The following is an 18,606-nucleotide window of genomic DNA, read 5'->3' as shown; positions in this document are numbered from 1 at the left end:
AGTGAGATTGCTTCTTTCATTTCCCAGAGGCCTTTTTAAAAATGAAAGAAGCGATCTGGTTGGTTGCTATGGGCAACTGCACTACTCTACCTTTTCACAGATTTTGATAAATCTCCCCTAAGTAAATATATAAACTCATGAATGGTTTTACGACTCTTCTCTCTACTCTTGCATGACTAGGTGGCATTGTGGGCGGATCACTTGGGTGTGACACCCTTTCTATAATTAGAGAAATGATGCCTATACTACTAGTTCAGTTTTTTCTGCCACTCTGGCCATCATTTGATACTTTATTACTTGTGCTATTCTTAAGATCTGTTTGTTTTAGGAGCATGATAGGTCAGACCTGGCAAATTCCCAAAGGGAGACGATTGTTGATACACCCCCGGTAGAGTTATCTGTGACCTGAGTGTCGAGGTCTATAGTTTTCTTGAACACATCTCAGTATGCAAAGACCAGCAAAACACCTCCAGATAGAAGTAGCCAAAAACATACAAAACTACATCTCCTCGTGTTACTGCAGAGTTAAATGTAGCTTTAAAGGCACACTGCAGTAATTTACAATTTAGCGACATGCTCTTCTGTATTTCACACTATGCTAGAACTGGGCTGGATTTTAGATTGAATGATTGACAGATCTAAATTCTACACTTCACACATTGTTATCCCTTGATCATATATTCATTATAAGTCTATGAGGACCATGCAGTAAAACTGGACGGAGATCAGTAGTGAATCACAATATCTGTGCATCTCTCCTGGCTCGTACTAGTTAAGATCTCAGCACTCAGACCCTGAGCCATCAGAACTTTTATGTGACTTTGATGTATCTAAAAAAAAAGATTTTTTTTAATTTTTTTCTTTTTTTATTTAAATACCAGGGACACTTTAACGCTGCCTCCTTTGCTAACTATAGACTGTGATTTACATGTTCATTTTAAGAGTATGGTGAGTCTATGGAGCGTGCAGCCATGCCTGTATGAATCAATTTTTTATTTATTTATTTTTTTAGTTATTTTTATTTTATATCCATAAAAGAGACAAAAACATATTACATAGTATCACAACATTTTATTTTTAAGGTACTCCGGTGGAAAACTTTTTTTTTTTTTTTTTTTTATCAACTGGTGCCAGAAAGTTTAACAGATTTGTAAATTACTTCTATTAAAAATTCTTAATCCTTCCAGTACTTATTAGCAGCTGTATACTACAGAGGAAATTATTTTCTTCTCGGATTTCTTTTCTGTCAGGACCACAGTGCTCTCTGCTAACACCTTTTTTATGGAGAATTTCTCCTTCTCTGGACAGTTCCTGACATGATCAGAGGTGTCAGCAGAGAGCAGTGTGGTCAGACAGAAAATAATTTCCTCTGCAGTATACAGCCGTTAATAAGTACTGGAAGGATTAAGATTTTTTTAATAGAAGTAATTTACAAATCTGTTTAACTTTGTGGCATCAGTTGATAAAAAAAAAAAAGTTTTCCACCGGAGTACTCCTTTAAATCCCCTTTCCCACTCCCACCCTCTTCTAACCTCCCTTTCCCAGGCCAGAGAGAGAAGAAAACAAACAAACCCCATTTCTGACTATTAACAGCCTTCCAAGAAATATACATTTTGCCACAATTTTCCTATAGACTACATTGATTTGTCCTAAATCCCCGGATGTCATTACTGGGAAGTCCATTCCAATGTTTAATTGTAATTGTGCATTTATTTGACAACTAATTTCTTTCCAAAGGGCTGATCCATTAGAATTTTTGACGTGACTTTGATATATCAAACTTTTTTTTTTTTTTTTTAAATAGCAGGGCCACTTTAACCCTTCCTTGTTTGCTAACTATAGACTGTGATTCGCGTGTATAGTGAGTCTATGGAGTGTGCTGCCATGCCTGTATGCATTTATATTTTTATAAAATATATTGGATTAGTTGTAGCTACTGACATGTCAGACACTATTAAACACTGTACAGACTTCAAAGAATCCCTGACTCCAAACACAGTTGCTTGCCAGCTGTCAATATGCTTGGAATTATATTACATAAAATACATATGGTTGCATGGTTCCCCTGTGACAATGACATAGACGTGATTGCAATAGCAATCGGTAGATGCAGCAATGAGTTTATACAGTTTCTTTTTTACCTATATGTAGCCCAGTGCATTTATATAGGGATAGAACATGCACAGGAGGCTGGGGGAACAGTCATGGGTATTGTGTGGCATTCGTCATACTCTCGGAGACGTGTGTTCATATGTCACAAGGTGGAGACATATTGCAACAGTTTTAAATTTAACATAGCATCAATATTTTTCATACATGACTCCTAATATAGTATCTCTACCTCTGAAGATTTTGGAGCCATATTGAATCATGGTGACAGAACGTTCATTTAAGAAGGGTTAACACCGCCGTCCTGTCAAAGGGTTGACACTCCAAACATGGGACTTTTCCATCTCTTAAATTTCCAAGAAATAATTCTTCAATTTTATTCTTACATTTCCATTATACCTTAAAAATTGCATTTCAAGTGCACTTTTTAATCTCCCCGTACTGTAAACAGCTCATTTTAATACCAGCAAACCTCACAGGAATGTAAATTGCCCTGCCAAAGTAGTACTTGCATCTTATTCATATATTCAGGTAGGATCATTATTCCTAATAATGGATGTGAGCACTTAGATGGCAGATCTGTGTTTCTCGTCCTGAATTGCTTGTCAATCCTTTGAAAACACATGTGCACCATATGATCTATCTGCTCATTGTTTTCAATAACAAGACGCTTAATCCTGAGAACTGAGAGAGCTTAGACTTTATGCGGTTTTATAAAACATCGCCGCGTTGTCTTCTTTTTTTTTCTCTTTTTTTTTCCCCCTCCGGTTTGCAGAAATTGATACTAACAGTTTTGTCTCCATTAAGAGCTGCCTGCTTATTATTAATATAGAAGAGAGAAATATCTATGGCTTGGAAATGTGCCAGGCTGTCTGTAGCCAAAGTCTTTTCTTCATTCATTCACCAGTTATTGTACAGTTTTCTTGTTCACCGACTGATATATCCAGGTACCCTGCCAGCTTCTTCAGTGGAAATACAAGGCGGTATAACAAGTTTATGAAGTCAAATAGTGACATTGTCTCAGCAGAAATAGAAATATAAAAAGCCTTGATTCGCCTTCAGCTATTTTAACCAATATGGCACCTGTTACACACAGTGGTTGTCGTCCAGCTTTTCCAGATTCCTGAACAGCAGATCTGCCGATTTTCCTTACCAGCTCCTTTATAGTTACACTATTAGGCTGTGGTCATACTACGGAATTTCTTAGTGGAATTCAGCTCAAAAATTTCTGTGCAGCAAAGTCCCATTGCAGACAGTGGGATACAGCTGCAAAGTGCATACTACGGAATTTTAGCGGCAGATATTCCACCACTAGAATTCCACCACCAAATGAATGGACTTGTCTATTCGTTAGATGGAATCCGTTCCACAGACATTGTCATCTGTGGGGACGGGGTCCATGCGGTCCCTCAGAGCTTTGTAAGTGTGAACCTGGCCTTAGGCTATGTTCACACGGAAAATCAGAGAAGAAAATCCATAACGGAAATTCTGCTGTGAAAACTGAGCACCAACCTCCAATAGGAACTGCAGCCAGCAGAATCCACACTTAATTCAGAGTGGAATTTCCGTAGCGTGAACTCTTAGACAGGGAAGCCAGAGAGAGCTGTGTGACTATCACTAAGGGAGCTATACTATGGCCAAACTGACTGCTTCTTAGGACTCATTCACATCACATTTCAGTGCATCGGTCTACCTAAACTTTGGCAAAATGTCGCAAAGGAATGCGAGCATACAGCCCAATAAGTTGCCTATTGGCCCATGGTAAACATAGTCTGATTTTTACAAATTGTGTAGGCCATGTTTTTGAGTCCTGCACAGTAAGCATATAAAGTACATATAAAGTTTCCACTTGGTTTTTTTTCTGGCAGTTTTTGGAATACTGCCACTGCCGTTTTTGAGCCAAAGTCAGAAGTGGATCCATAAGGGAGGAGAAGTGTAATTTCTTCCTTTATACACCTATTCTTTTTGAATACACTTCTGGCTTTGGCTCAAAAACTGCAGTGGCAGATATCCAAAAACTGCCAGAAAAAAAAGTGGAAAGTGGAAACTTAGCCTTAGGGAATAGAGTAAATTGGGCCCTCGAATTCTCCGTCTAGAATATTTCCACCGAAGAATCCTCAATGTGAACCTAGTCAGCATTCCTTTTTTGACATATCGCCCACTTAGAAGCCTCGAAGTGTGATGTGTAAAGGTCCTTATCATCGATGACAAAGGGCACAGAAGGCACATGTAGGGTTTATTCACATGATTTGGTAAAATTGTGTGTTTTGCCAAATTATGCCAGAAAGGTAACTTGACTGCATTGTGTGAATAAGTCTTTTTTTTTTTTTTTTATCTTGCGAGAAAATGCTCAGTAGAACTTCATAGGTGCGGGATTTGTAATAATGTATTGTGTACATTAAAGGAAATTAGAATATATATATATATATTTATTTATTTATTTGTTCTTTTTTCCTCTGGAAACAGCAGTGCTCTTGTCCTTTTGAATCAGATACATTTTTAAATGTGTGTATTTAAATAGTCCCTATAATTTTTATTACATTCTGTATACATATAATACTTCTGTACAGAATATCTACAACATGCAGTGTTATGTCATAGTGCATGTTCAGTATCCCTATACTGATATATACTTATAGCAATTATATTGTAAACCATAGTACAATATTAGAAGCCTTCATAAATAAGCAGAAAAGCAGAAAGAATTGTTTGCAGCATTAGGGCTCATTCACAGTATGTATTTTCCGAGCAGAATTCCGCTTGGAAAATACAGTGCAGCAGCCTTCAATTGTTCTCATTGGGATTCTGCTGCGGATCATTCAGACCCCAGACTCTGGCGAAAGAATGTACATGTACATGACAGCACATTCCTGAGGATAGAGGAGAACAGGGTCACTATTTACAGCAGTGTTTCCCAACCAGGGGGCCCCCAGCTGTTGCAAAACTACAACTCCCAGCATGCCCGCACAGCCTTTGGCTGTCCTGGCATGCTGGAAGTTGTATTTTTTGCAACAGCTGGAGACACCCTGGTTGGGAAACACTGATTTCCATAGTTGTCGCTTTGAATGTAATACGTTTCCCTCTCTACGGTATCTGGGGAGATGAAAGAGCAACACTTTTTTGTGTTTAGTCGCCCATAGGATTGAATTGGGGAATCAGTTTGAGCTTAACCTGTCAGTCAGAAGAATCAATTCGCTCAGCCCTTATGGGTGATGTATTTGGAGGTTTAGTTTTTTGCAGACAGGCACAAAGTGAAAACGAAACTTTCACAGACCTGACGAAGAGAGCAGTACGCTCTCAAAACGCGTTGTCCCTAGCAATAAACGTCACCATTTATTATTTTCTAGTCCTTTCTGTTTTTATCGGGGTATTATAAACCTTTTTATAGCATAAGGAGCACTTTCTGAAGACATCCTTTCTTCATTTATCGGCTCCCCGGGATCTTCTTAGGCTGCGTTCACACTACGTTTATCACATACGGGGGACAATATCCCAACCGGCCCCAACCTATATCTCATTCATTTGAATGAGCCGACCGGAGTCAGATAGTGACTCCGGTTGGCTCATTTTTGCCCCGTATCCGATTTTGTGACCGGACCTAAATCCTCTGTATACCACGGTTTTAGGTCCGGTCACAAAACCGTATACGGGTCAAAAATGAGCCGACTGGAGTCACTATCTTACTCCAGTCGCCTCATTCAAATGAATGAGATACGGACTGGGTCAGGCTATGATACGCTAGCACCCGTTTTTCCCATCTCCCAGCCTGATCCAGTCCCCGTATGTAAGAAACGTAGTGTGAACCTAGCCTTAAATACGTCTGAGGCTTCTCCTTGAGTATATTTGTATTGAAATGCAACTTTCAGGCATACTTTGAGTTTCCATCTTCATTATTTTAGATATTTACTTACAAACACAGAACAGAAATGATAGGTTTTGGGGCTATGTGGGAAGCCTATGGTCTGTTATAGGGCATCCAATAAAACATGCTGAAGATTTGTTTTTTGTTGTTTTATTTTTCTATTTTTATTTTTTTTTATATATAGATTATCATTCAAATGCATTAACACCATATTCGGCATCTGTTTGATTTGTATTCCTATGACAGATTAACAGGTCCTTTAAACATTGATGATGGTGTATTTTTATGTGACAAACCATTATTATATCTGTATGATGAACGGGATACACATGACCTGACAAAATTAAGGGCGATTTTATGCCTGTTTTTTATGTGGTACACGTGTGACCAAAGTCTTTTTTTTGCAGCAGCAGCAGCTGAGGGCTGGGATCACACATAGTATTTTGGTCAGTATTTCCAAAACCAAGAGTGGATCCAGCACAAAGAAAAACTATATTTGATAGATTTGGCTGCAAGATATTTTTGTATTTAGGATCCACTCCTGGCTTTGGCTGCAAATACTTATAGGGGAAGATTTATCGAAACCTGTGCAGAGGAAAAGTCCAGTTGCCCATAGCAACCAAGCAGATTTCTTCTTTCATGTTTAAATAGGCCTCTGAAAAATGATGGAAGCAACCATGTTGCTATGGGCAACTGGATAACTTTACCTCTGCGCAGGTTTTGATAAATACCCCCTATAGGGGGAGATTTATCAAAACCTGTGTGGAGGAAGTGTGGTGCAGTTGCCTATAGCAACTAATTAGATCACTTCTTTCATTTTTGAAAAGGTCTCTGAGAAAGGAAAGGAGCAATCTGTTTGGTTGCTATGGGCAACTACACACCGCTTCCTCCAAACAGGTTTGATAACTCTCCTTCATAGATTGTAAGCTCTTGTGAGCAGGGCCCTCACTCCTCTCGCTTAATAATCCCCTTGTGTAATAACCCCTTAAAGACGCAGGGATTTTCCAGTTTTTCACTTTCGGTTTTTTCTCTTCCCCTTCTAATAATCATAACACTTTTTCAATTTCTTACCTTCAGACCCATGAGGTTTGTTGTTTGCTCCACCAATTAAACTTTGTGACAACATCACTCATTTTACCACCAAATCTATGGTAAAACAAAAAATAATTTTGGGGCAATATTGATAAAATATAAATAAATAAAAAACTGCTATTTTGTAAGTTTTAGGGACTTTTTTCTACACAGTACACTTTTTGGTAAAAGTGACACATTATTTGTTTTCTGTAGGTCCATACAATTACAACGATATCCAAATTATATCGTTTTTTGTTGTTTTACTACTTAAAAAATTATAACTTTTGTTAGAAAATAAACATATGCAAAATTGTCCTCTTCTGACCCCTGTAACGCTATTTTTTTTCAGTCTATGGGGCTGTATGAGGGCTTTTTCTTTGCTCCATGATCTGTAGTTTTGATCACTATCTTTTTTGTTGTGAATGGACTTTCTGATTACTTTTTATCATCTTTTTTTTCTGGTATATAAAGTGAGCAAAAATAGGCAATTCTTAAATATCTTTTGCGACATTGACCATGTGGTTTAATTAAAATGATATTTTAATATTTTGGACATTTACGTGCACGCCATTACCACATGTGTATGTTTATTTTTTGTGACATTATTTTATTTGAAAACATAGGAAAAGGGGGGTGATTTTAACTTTTATCAGGGAAGGGGCTTATTCACATTTATTAACATTGTTTTATAGTTTATTCACTATTTTTGGTCCCCATAAGAGGCTATTACATGCAATCTTGCGATTGCAAACAATAAACAATACTATGCACAGCATTGATCAGTGTTATTGGTGCTCCATAAGTACAGGCTGCTGAGGCTTTCTGCACTATTAGAGTGCCGATCGGACGATGCAGGAGACAGGTAGGGACCCCCTGCTTGTCAACTGACCGGATTGGGACACCGCAATTTCACTGCGGTGGTCTTGATCAGCTCCTCCGAGCTAACCAGCAATGCCTTTTTAACACATTTGGACACTGCAATCAACTTTGATTGCAGCAACTAAAGGGTTAATGCCAGACATCAGCCTGATTTATTTGTGCTCTCACAATTGTAAAGTATAAATATTTATTATAATAAATATTATTATCATTATTATTATGTTATACTAACCAAAATACAATGTAAACTTAGACGCTATGTTCACACACAGTATTTCGGGCCATTTGAGCCATAAACAGCTAAACCAACACACCAAAAGCAAAAAATTGCTGGAAAAAAAACGGTATGAGAACATAAAAAGGTCTGGAAAAAAAAAAGGTCTAAAATAAAAAGGTCTGAAATACTGTGTGTGAACATAGACAAGTAGGGATGGCCTCAACCCTCTGTCCACCAACACACATTTTGATTTATCAAAAATGTAGGGTTGTTTTTTTTTTTTTTTTGTTTCAACCCGACCATCTTTTTCCCTATCAATTTATTATTGTGTCGCACGTTTTGTCGCAATCAGTTTTTTTTATGTCGCAGGCAGGTTTTTTTTTTGTCTCAGCTTTCGAATTCTCGTGTTATTAGCAAATTTCCTGTCAGAAGAAATAACTAATATTTTTTTTTAGTTTAGAAAACAATGCATAATGACTATTGACATAAGAGCATGTATCGGAGAGTTTTGTTAGGGACGTTTCCCTAACAAAACCAAGGTTTCCAACTGATTTATTAAGAAACCGACCAGACTTTTAGGGTTTCAGTGTACTTTTTTTTCCCACTGCTTGAAGCAGTGTGAAAAAAAGGACAGTGAAATCCTAAAAGTTTGGTCGGGTTTCTTAATAAATCAGTTGGAAACCTTGGTTGTGGTCGGGAAACGTCCCTTTTTCGGCTTGAAAAATCCCAGAGTCCGGTTCGTAGGAAAGGCTTGTTGCAGTTTGTCGCACGATGTCTGCGCCTTGTAGCAGACATCTTGCGCCAAAAAAAAAAAAAAAAAAAACGAAAAAAACTGTCGGGTTTCCAATGATAAATGAGGGCCACTTTCTCAACTACTTTTGCTGTGCAATTTTTATGTCTACATCTTTATAAGAGGTGTGAGAAGTTTATGCCAACTGCTTACCTTGATCCCTCCATTGAGATTATTTGCATCCACAACATCTTTGTTAACATAAGCTTTTCGATGACATTGAATACACTGTATAGTTTCATTCAAACTGGTATTACCAAGTGCTCTTCATACACCAAAAATGTTATCTTGTTTATGTATGTTTTGCAAATATATGACTGCTCCCTTCAATACTTTGAACAAGTTTGTTCAGTACTTTTTCACATAGTTTGACGAATCGGAATGTTTTCTAGCAAACAGAATCCCCTTTGTGAATTTGCAAAAAGACAAAGGCTGTGCCTGCCATCTAGTGGCCACTGGTTAGGTTTGCACTTGTAATATTATCAAATACCTTCTAATCTGTAATCAGTCAATAAAGTTGTTATTTACTTACAGGCGCTCTGGTTGTCTTAATTATATGTAGATCTGGAAAATGAATGCATGATTGATGTCTTAAAAGGTTCAGCTTTATTAAAGTTTAACTTGCTATGCAATTCATATCTCAAAAAGTAAAATGCTGGATGTGGAAGATAAATATATCCTTTAATATGCCATTCTTCAACGCAGCATCAGTTATTAAACATCAACATTTTCCAGGTGTCAAGGAAATCCTACATTATTTATTTGCCGGTATTATTGTTTATCAGAATATTTTTGATTTTTTTTTCTGTTACCGATGTATCCTGCACTTTCAGTTCACTTATATTAGCATTAGATTTGCACTGCCAACTGTCTCTTTTAACCTCCTTATACCTTTAAAGGGTACCTCTCATCAAATAAACTTTTGATATATTTTAGATTAATGAATGTTGAATAACTTTCCAATAACATGTTAATGAAAAATATGCTTCTTTCTATTGTAGTTTTCCCGATCAGTCCTGTCAGCAAGCATTTCTGACTCATGCTGGAGTCCTAAACACTCAGAGCTGCCAGCCTGCTTTGTTCACAGCCAAACAGGCTGTGAACAAAGCAGGCTGGCAGCTCTGAGTGTTCTCCTTTGTGAACAAAGCAGACTGGCAGCTCGTAGTGTTTAGGACTCCAGCATGAGTCTGAAATGCTTGCTGCCAGGACTGGTAGGGAGACCCCTAGTGGTCATTTCTTCAAAGTGGAAAATTAAATAGAAAGAAGCATATTTTTTAATAACATGCAATTGTAAAGTTATTTTGCATACATTAATCTATAATATATCAAAAGTTTTTTTGATGAGAGGTACCCTTTAATAAACACCTACACAAGTGTTAAAGAATGCAACAATAAGGCCGATTCAGAGTCTCTGACCATTGAGAAGGCCTGTGGCCACCTTTGTGCCCGGCAGGATGGTGATGTCAACATATTTCTGCTTCAGTACCACCTTGTAGGTGGTAGAAGTCATGGTCACCTGAGGACCCAAGTTTTTTATGTACAATCCAGATAAAAAACAGTGTAGTATTGATTACAACTACAGCTTGGGATTGAGTGGGATCGAGGTGCCTTACAGGATTGTCAACCATCTGTCAATTTTTTCCTGTTTTTTTTAGCTATTTTTTGAATTTTTAGATTTTTAGAAGCATTAATCAATCAGTTGTGCTCCTTTGTTTTTGACATTTTTCGGCATGCTATGACTTCGACTATTTATAACTTTTTTATTTTATTTTTGTGTTTATTATTTTTTCTTTTTAACACTTGGAAAAGAAGGGTACAATAAGGGTCTAGTCACATGGCAGAATTTCTGCTTGAGGAATTCTGTCTCAAATTAAATCCCATAGACTTCTATGGGATTCCTCACTCCCATTCACACTTCACCCATTCAAACTTCTAACCAGCGGTACTGGCTGATGGGGACGGGGGACGCTGATCAGTTTGATGCCTACCATGCCGGATCCGCCCAGCCAAAATCTTTGTTTTTCCGTATATGCTAATTAGGTGCTGACTGACAACGCCGGTCGCAGCGCTGCCCAACTCATCAATATTCCTCCCCTCCCTCCACCTCTCCATCTTTTTCCTGCTCTGTAATGAAAAGGGAGAGGCGGAGGGAGGGGAGGATTATTGATGAGCTGGGCGGTGCTGCGGCCGCTGACGTCAGAGTGCCAGTTACAGCGCCTGAACAGTTAGCACATAATTAGCATATACAGAAAAACTTTTTTGGCCGGGCACAGTAGGCATCAAACTGATCAGCAAACAGACAGTTTTCCTTAAAAAGGCACAAGGTGCCCTCCCACAACAGGGAGAAGCGCCCTGGAGCCCTCCCAGGGCACCTAGATGATCTGCATCCCCTGTACTATCTCATAAATATCCTAAATACATATATAACAGTCTTAATACACATATATGTTCCTGGACCAATACATATAATACAACCTAAATCCAGTAAGGATATGCTTGCAATAAATACAATCTGTTAGGCTACGTTCACACTGCCAGTTGTCTCCGGCAGTGTGAAGCCTGTTATTTTAAGATCGAGAAAAGCTGGAGAAAAAATAGTGCTTGCACAGTCTTTTTCTCCAGATTTTCTCTCCGAAAATAACAGGAGGTATTGATACAATAGGGTCCATCGGGACCCATTATTTGCCGGCATGGTCCGGCAAAATTACGTACGGTAAACTGTAAAAAAAAAGAAAGAAAAAAAAAGTTTTTTGATGGCCAAATTTGCCAGAGCATACTGGCAGTGTGAAAGGGGCCTTAGTCGACAATCCTATATATATACATACAAAGGTAGGCACTGGAGATTGAAAAAAACAGAGGCAGTATATAGTGATAGTGTGTTGGAGCAGGTGCCCTCCTGAAACCCCACGCCCTCAGCCACCTGTGGGTGGCTTCCTCAGGGGTGTCATGGTTTGGTCTATAACCTTGTCACATATATACATCCTGCCTGATTAGTTAATGGACGGTACCTGTAGATCCATGTGAACACAGCATACATGCTTCATTCAGCTCAAATGGCGGCGACAGCCAGCTTGTGTTTCCGAGTCAGACACACACTTCCCCTCCATTCACCGCACAGCGTTCACGCATGCACTTCTTCCTCTCGTCTGGATGCTTCTGTTTTTTTCGATCGCCAGTGCCTACCTTTGTATGTATATGTAGGATTCTCGACTAACAGGTTGTATTTATTGCAAGCATATACTTACTGGATTTAGGTTGTATTATATGTATTGGTCCTGGAACATATATGTGTATTGAGACTGTTATTTATGTATTTAGGATATTTATGAGCCCGCATAGGGAACACAGATCATCTAGGTGCCCAATGAGGGGTCCAATAAGCTTCTCCCTTTTTTGGGAGGGTGTTTTTGTGCCTTTCAAATGTTTTTAAATGGGGGATCTGTCTGATTAGATGTGTTTTTGTGGTTTTGGAAATGTAATAAAGATTGACATTTTTGTGTAATATCGTGCGCGCTATATGGTGTACTTATTTTTCTTCTTGCTCTTGGATGTGCAAAAGTGAGAAACATATCAGAGGTTAGAATTGCAATACAACAATGAATAGCTTTGGCAGATGAAATAGCAGCAGTAGTATTACGTATTATACAAAAAAGATCTGTGTAGCCATAGATAAAATATAAGGCATAAAAAAAAAAAACAACACAATAACAGTAACGGTTGAAAAAGAAACAACAGCAACTATATATATATATATATATATATATATATATATATATATAAGGGGATGAGTATTTACCTCAGGGCGAGGCAACCACTCCTGGTGTAACGGAGCTGCAGAAGGCCATTAAGCACTCCGCGGGCATTCTGGGTAGGGGAATATGCAAAGCAGCTCATTACATCACCTAATGAGCTGCTTTGCATATTCCCCTATAGATAGATATATACGGTCATGACCATAAATGTTGGCACCCCTGAAATATTTCTAGAAAATGAAGTATTTCACACAGAAAATAATTGCAGTGACACATGTTTTGCTATACACATGTTTATTCCCTTTGTGTGTATTGGAACTAAACCAAAAAGGGAGGAAAAAAAGCTAATTGGACATAATGTCATACCAAACTCCAAAAATAAGCTGGACAAAATTATTAGCACCCTTAACTTAATATTTGGTTGCATACCCTTTGGAAAAAAATAACTAAAATCAATCGCTTCCTATAACCATCAATAAGCTTCTTACACCTCTCAGATGGAATGTTGGACCACTCTTCCTTTGCAAACTGCTCCAGGTCTCTCTTATTGGAAGGGCGCCTTTTCCCAACAGCAATTTTAAGATCTCTCCACAGGTGTTTAATGGGATTTAGATCTGGACTCATTGCTGGCCACTTCAAACTCTCCAGCACTTTGTTGCCATCCATTTCTGGGTGCTTTTTGACATATGTTTGCGGTCATTGTCCTGCTGGAAGACCCAAGATCTCGGATGCAAACCCAGCTTTCTGACACTGGGCTGTACGGTGCGACCCAAAATCCGTTGGTAATCCTCAGATGTCATGATGCCTTGCACACATTCAAGGCACCCAGTGCCAGAGGCAGGAAAACAACCCAAAACATAATTGAACCTCCACCATATTACACTGTAGGTACTGTTTTTTTCTTTGTAGGCCTCATTCTGTTTTCAATAAACAGTAGAATGATGTACTTTACCAAAAAGCCCTATCTTGGTCTCATCTGTCCACAAGACGTTTTCCCAGAAGGATTTTGGCTTACTCAAGTTCATTTTGGCAAAATGCAGTATTGCTTTTTTATGTCTCTGTGTCAGCAGTGGGGTCCTCCTGGGTCTCCTGCCATAGCATTTAATTTAAATGTCGACAGATAGTTTGCGCTGGCACTCATTCTCCCTGAGCCTGCAGGACAGCTTGAATATCTTTGGAACTTGTTTGGGGTTGCTTATCCACCATCCGGACTATTCTTCATCAACACCTTTCATCAATTTTTCTCTTCCGTCCATGCCCGGGGAGATTAGCTACAGTGCCATGGGTTGCAAACTTCTGGATAATGTTGGGCACTGTGAACTAAGGCAAATCTAGATCTCTGGAGATGGACTTGTAACCTTGGGATTGTTTATATTTTTCCACAATTTTGGTTCTCAAGTCCTCAGACAGTTCTCTTCTCCTCTTCCAGTTGTCCATGCTTAGTGTAATGCAAAATGCAAACACTAAGTGAACTTCTCTCCTTTTTATCTGCTTTCAGGTGTAATTTTTATATTGCCCACACCTGTTACTTGCCCCAGGTGAGTTTTAAGGAGAATCACATGTTTGAAACAATCTTATTTTTCCACAATTTTGAAATGGTGGCAATAATTTTGTCCAGCCCATTTTCGGAGTTTGGTGTGACATTATGTCCAATTAGCTTTTTTTCCTCCCTTTTTTGGTTTAGTTCCAATACACACAAAGGGAATAAACATGTGTATAGCAAAACATGTGTTACTGCAATCCTTTTCTGTAAGAAATACTTCACTCTCTAGAAAAATTTCAGGGGTGCCAACATTTACGGCCTTGACTGTATGTGTGTGTGGAGATAAATATATATTTATTTTTGTGCAACTATACTCCACTTAAAGGGGTATTCTGAGGTTTCCAAAACTGGAGATTCAGCACCCCCATAGAATGCCGGTGCTGCAGGGAGATCGCGGGGGTCTCAGCAGCAGGTCCCCCACGGTCAGACATCTTATCCCCTATCCTTTGGATAGGGGATACAAGGTTTTTGCCCGGAATATCCCTTTAAGGAATGGCATAAAATCCACATGACAAAACAGTGCATTGAAAAAAAAAATGTCAGACTCATCATACATAATGCAACACAGTGATGCCTTAAAACTGCTGACATATTTCCTTTACATTTTAAGTCGAAATTCTGTTTTGATAAGAAATCTCTCAGGTGCTCAACCTGTTGTGTATATACCATAAACGGGCGCACACCTTTTCTCCAATCGGTGCTCACACTGTCATCATGTTGTGTTTTTTAAGAGTTGCAGATTTATGATTCAATCATAGGTGGTACTTTTGATGCAATTTAATTGAGTAGGGGGTCATTGGCTTTATGAGAGCCTTTTCGAGTTATGATTTTTTGTATTGTGATTTATGACAAATTTGCCTTTTACCCGTTGGGAAAAAAAACTACGCAAATGACGATTCTTGTGAAATATGGAAACAATGTTCACACTTTAACTATACTTTACAGTTTATCATTTGAGGCTGATTTATGTCAGTGAGACGGGAAGATGGCGGCACATTCATCTTTTTTATTTTTGACACCATTTTTCCCTCAACTAAAGCAGACGTACATTTATGAGAAATACACCACTGGGATACAAAATAATTGTACAGCAATATCATTGGTTTGGCTATTTTAATATATTTTAATTGTAAGATCAATTTTGTATATGGCGGATAGAAAATTAATGTATATTCGATCTAAGGTGAAAATGAATGATAATTTTCATATTGGATAATATTGCTCTTACAACTATTAAAGAGGAAGTATAGAGCTATGGTAATCTAAACCAAAGGATTAGACTGCCCTTTGGGGGTTTGGGAGGATTTTTCACTACTAGATGCTAAACTGGTCATAGCCACATTAATAATGTTATAATAACCTACTTTTGTACTCAATATGTAGATCTGTGAGAAATTAAACTGAATCATATTTCTATTATTTATATACAATGCAACCTCTTTTATTTCAACCACATTATACTGCCCCGGTTGAGGGAAGCATAATATAGCAACCATTTAGCTCTTCTAAACTATGCCCAATAGATTACGAGAGCTTAAAGGGGTATTCTTAAAGGGGTATTCTGACCCTAGACATCTTATCCCCTATCCAAAGGATAGAGAATAAGATGTCTGATCGCGGGGGGGTCCTGACACTGGGGACCCCCGTAATCTCGGCTGCGGCACCCCAGACATCCGGTGCATGGAGCGAATTTTGCTTTGTGCCGGATTACTGGCGATATGGGGTGGAGGCTCATGACCTCGCGGCCACGCAACGCTCGTGACCTCACGGCTGCGCCCCCTCAATGCAAGTCTATGGGAGGGGGCGTGCCATACACCACGCCCCCTCCCATAGACTTGCATTGAGGGGGCATGGCCGTGACATAACGATTGGGTGTGACCGTGACGTCACGAGCCTCCAGCACTGCATCCGACGCTCTAAACAAATGCCGGGGGAGATCGTGGGGGTCCCCAGCGGTGGGACCCCTGCGATCAGACATCTTATCCCCTATCCTTTGGGTAGAGGAAAAGATGTCTAGGGGCGGAGTACCCCTTTAAGTATTGAAGTCTGAAGTGTGTGCCCAGGGTTGCAATAGTTGAGTCCAGCACATTCATAAAGCGCTGCTCATCCTGCCGTCCGCCAGTGATTGACAGGCTTCTTTGTCTGTACAGTGACAGAGAGGCCTGTCAATCACTGGCGGATGGGCAGGGGCATTGGTTTCTAATGAATATGCTGCCCTTGACTCTCACCGCCCTGGGAACGCTCTGTAGACGCAATGTAAGTTCTATTAAACTACCGGATGTATCTGCACAAGGGAAAGACTGATGGAAACTACAATTTTGACACCTCAGCAGGGGCAGCATAATTGGAATGGGGGGGGGGGGGGAGTTTCCTTTAAATGGGAACCTGTGATGTTGAAAAATTTTATAGCAAAAGGATATATGGTTTTTGGGAAATGTACTAGGATTTATGTAAATCACTGCTAATTCTAAGATTAAAAAATGCAAATTAAGCAGGCCCACCAAACAAATATATATCTATATTTTAGCTAACCACCCAGCTATACCCTAGATGTCTAGAAATGTAGAGGAAATATAAAATAATTCTTGTTCAGAATCCTTGAGCAGCAATAATTATTTTATATTTCCTCTAATTCTAGGATTAGTAGTCTAATGGGGGGTCCTACTTAGTGATTGACAGCTCTCTGTATCCACATTATTATGAAGATAGTTGGCAATCACTGAGTAGGACCACCCAATTGACTAGTTTGCCAATAGTTTGAGTTTTTTTCCCAGGAAACTATATGCCAATTTGTCCAGCTCTTCCTCTCTGACAGTCATACAAAGTTGCAGTTAAAAATGTACATACCAATATACATAGGATCTAAGGGCAATTGAAATCAATCATAAAAAAAAAAAAATTAGTCTTGAGCACAGGTGATTTTTTCAAAGGGGTGTTTGTTTATTTTTTGGAGACGTTTCTCTGTATTTTTTGTATATTTACAATTCCATAAATTATGTATTTTACTTGTTAATGGAGCATGTCATTGTAATTTGTTTATAATGTGAATTCTATCATTGATAGAGCTATGTTTTTCCTCTTTAATTCACAGAAAAACCCAAGACCGATGAGTTATCAGTTCCAACAAAATTTAGACTACTATAGAGCACGTGGAATTGATTTCGTGAACAGGTCACGGTCAGTATCGCTATTAGTTGGTTAATTTAGGGTAGGAAAATAAGACATTATATAATTTACTGAATCGCACAACTTTACGTAAATTCTTATAACATGAACTACTAAAAGGCCTTGATTTCTAAACACAGTTATAGGCATTGAAGAATTACTGTTAATTCCTTTCATCATTTTACTTCTACCTTTTGGATGTTAACTTGATCCCATGTAGACTTACTGTACCGTTCTATTTATAATATATAAAATTAACTTAGGTTTTTGTCTATTTTGAGAAAATGAGAGCTTTTCAGGCAAAATAAATTTGTCACATATCCACCAAATGAGTGATTATGATCACTTTAGGCCCTGCTGGGACCCCCCACATTCACTAGAACTGGGTTCCCCTATTCTTCCTTACCCATAGTGAGGAGAAGTTTAAATGTTGGTGGCAATTGACTATCCTTTGGATAGGTGGTAAATATATTTAATAGGTAAACCCTTTTAACCTCTTGATGCCCCAAACCATAATAGTATATTATTGGTTGGAGTAAACTAAACATCTGCAATGTATTATTAAGGTGTTCTGATCATGTAGACACTGTCACAGTGCCTGTGTGATCAGGGTCAGGACTATGACCTCTGAAATGAAAATCTGTCATGTGTCACCTGCACTTACCTGTTGATACAGACAGGTAGCGCAGGTGACACTGATGACAACCATACTTACCTGGTCCCATTCAGTGCTCCGGTTCTCCCACTTTCTTCCTCCGAGATGAAGCAGTGATTTCAAGAAGCTCAGGAAGACGACCCCGGAACTAAAACAATGGAGGAAGACAGCGGGAGAACCGGAGCATGGAATGGGACCAGGTAAGTATGATTGTCATAGTGTCTCCTGCACTACCTGTCTGTACCTACAGGTTAGTCCGGGTGACAATGATGACAGATTTCCTTTAAATATATTGTATTTATTCAATACGGTATTTTTACAAATAGTATCTTTTTTATGTATTGGTTACACAGCAATAAATAATATACACATTTGATATTACCTGAACAGTTTCATTCCGTGAATCTGTTTTTTTTTTTTTTTTAAATGAATTGTCCGACATAAGAAGCAACCTGTGTGTGATACCAATAAGTATAATAAGCATATGCATATATATATATATATATATATATATATAATGTTATTCTCCATATTGAAGAGATCTCTTCACATCAACTGTG

General features: G+C 38.6%; 1 protein-coding gene across 9 annotated transcripts in view; it reads left to right on the top strand.

The window, feature by feature from the left end:
* TBC1D5 (TBC1 domain family member 5) overlaps nt 1-18,606 on the top strand; it is a 645,101-nt gene that overhangs the window by 510,081 nt on the left and 116,414 nt on the right. For all 9 annotated transcript variants that reach the window (XM_056519933.1, XM_056519937.1, XM_056519936.1 and 6 more), the window contains one exon: nt 17,318-17,403. In XM_056519933.1, coding sequence (XP_056375908.1) covers nt 17,318-17,403 — 86 coding nt within the window. The remainder of the gene's footprint in view (nt 1-17,317; nt 17,404-18,606) is intronic.

Source organism: Hyla sarda, chromosome 5 (assembly GCF_029499605.1).
Source record: "Hyla sarda isolate aHylSar1 chromosome 5, aHylSar1.hap1, whole genome shotgun sequence".
Classification (NCBI taxonomy): domain Eukaryota; kingdom Metazoa; phylum Chordata; class Amphibia; order Anura; family Hylidae; genus Hyla; species Hyla sarda.
Note: the sequence above shows the minus strand (reverse complement) of the source record. Positions and strands in the feature narration are given on the sequence as shown.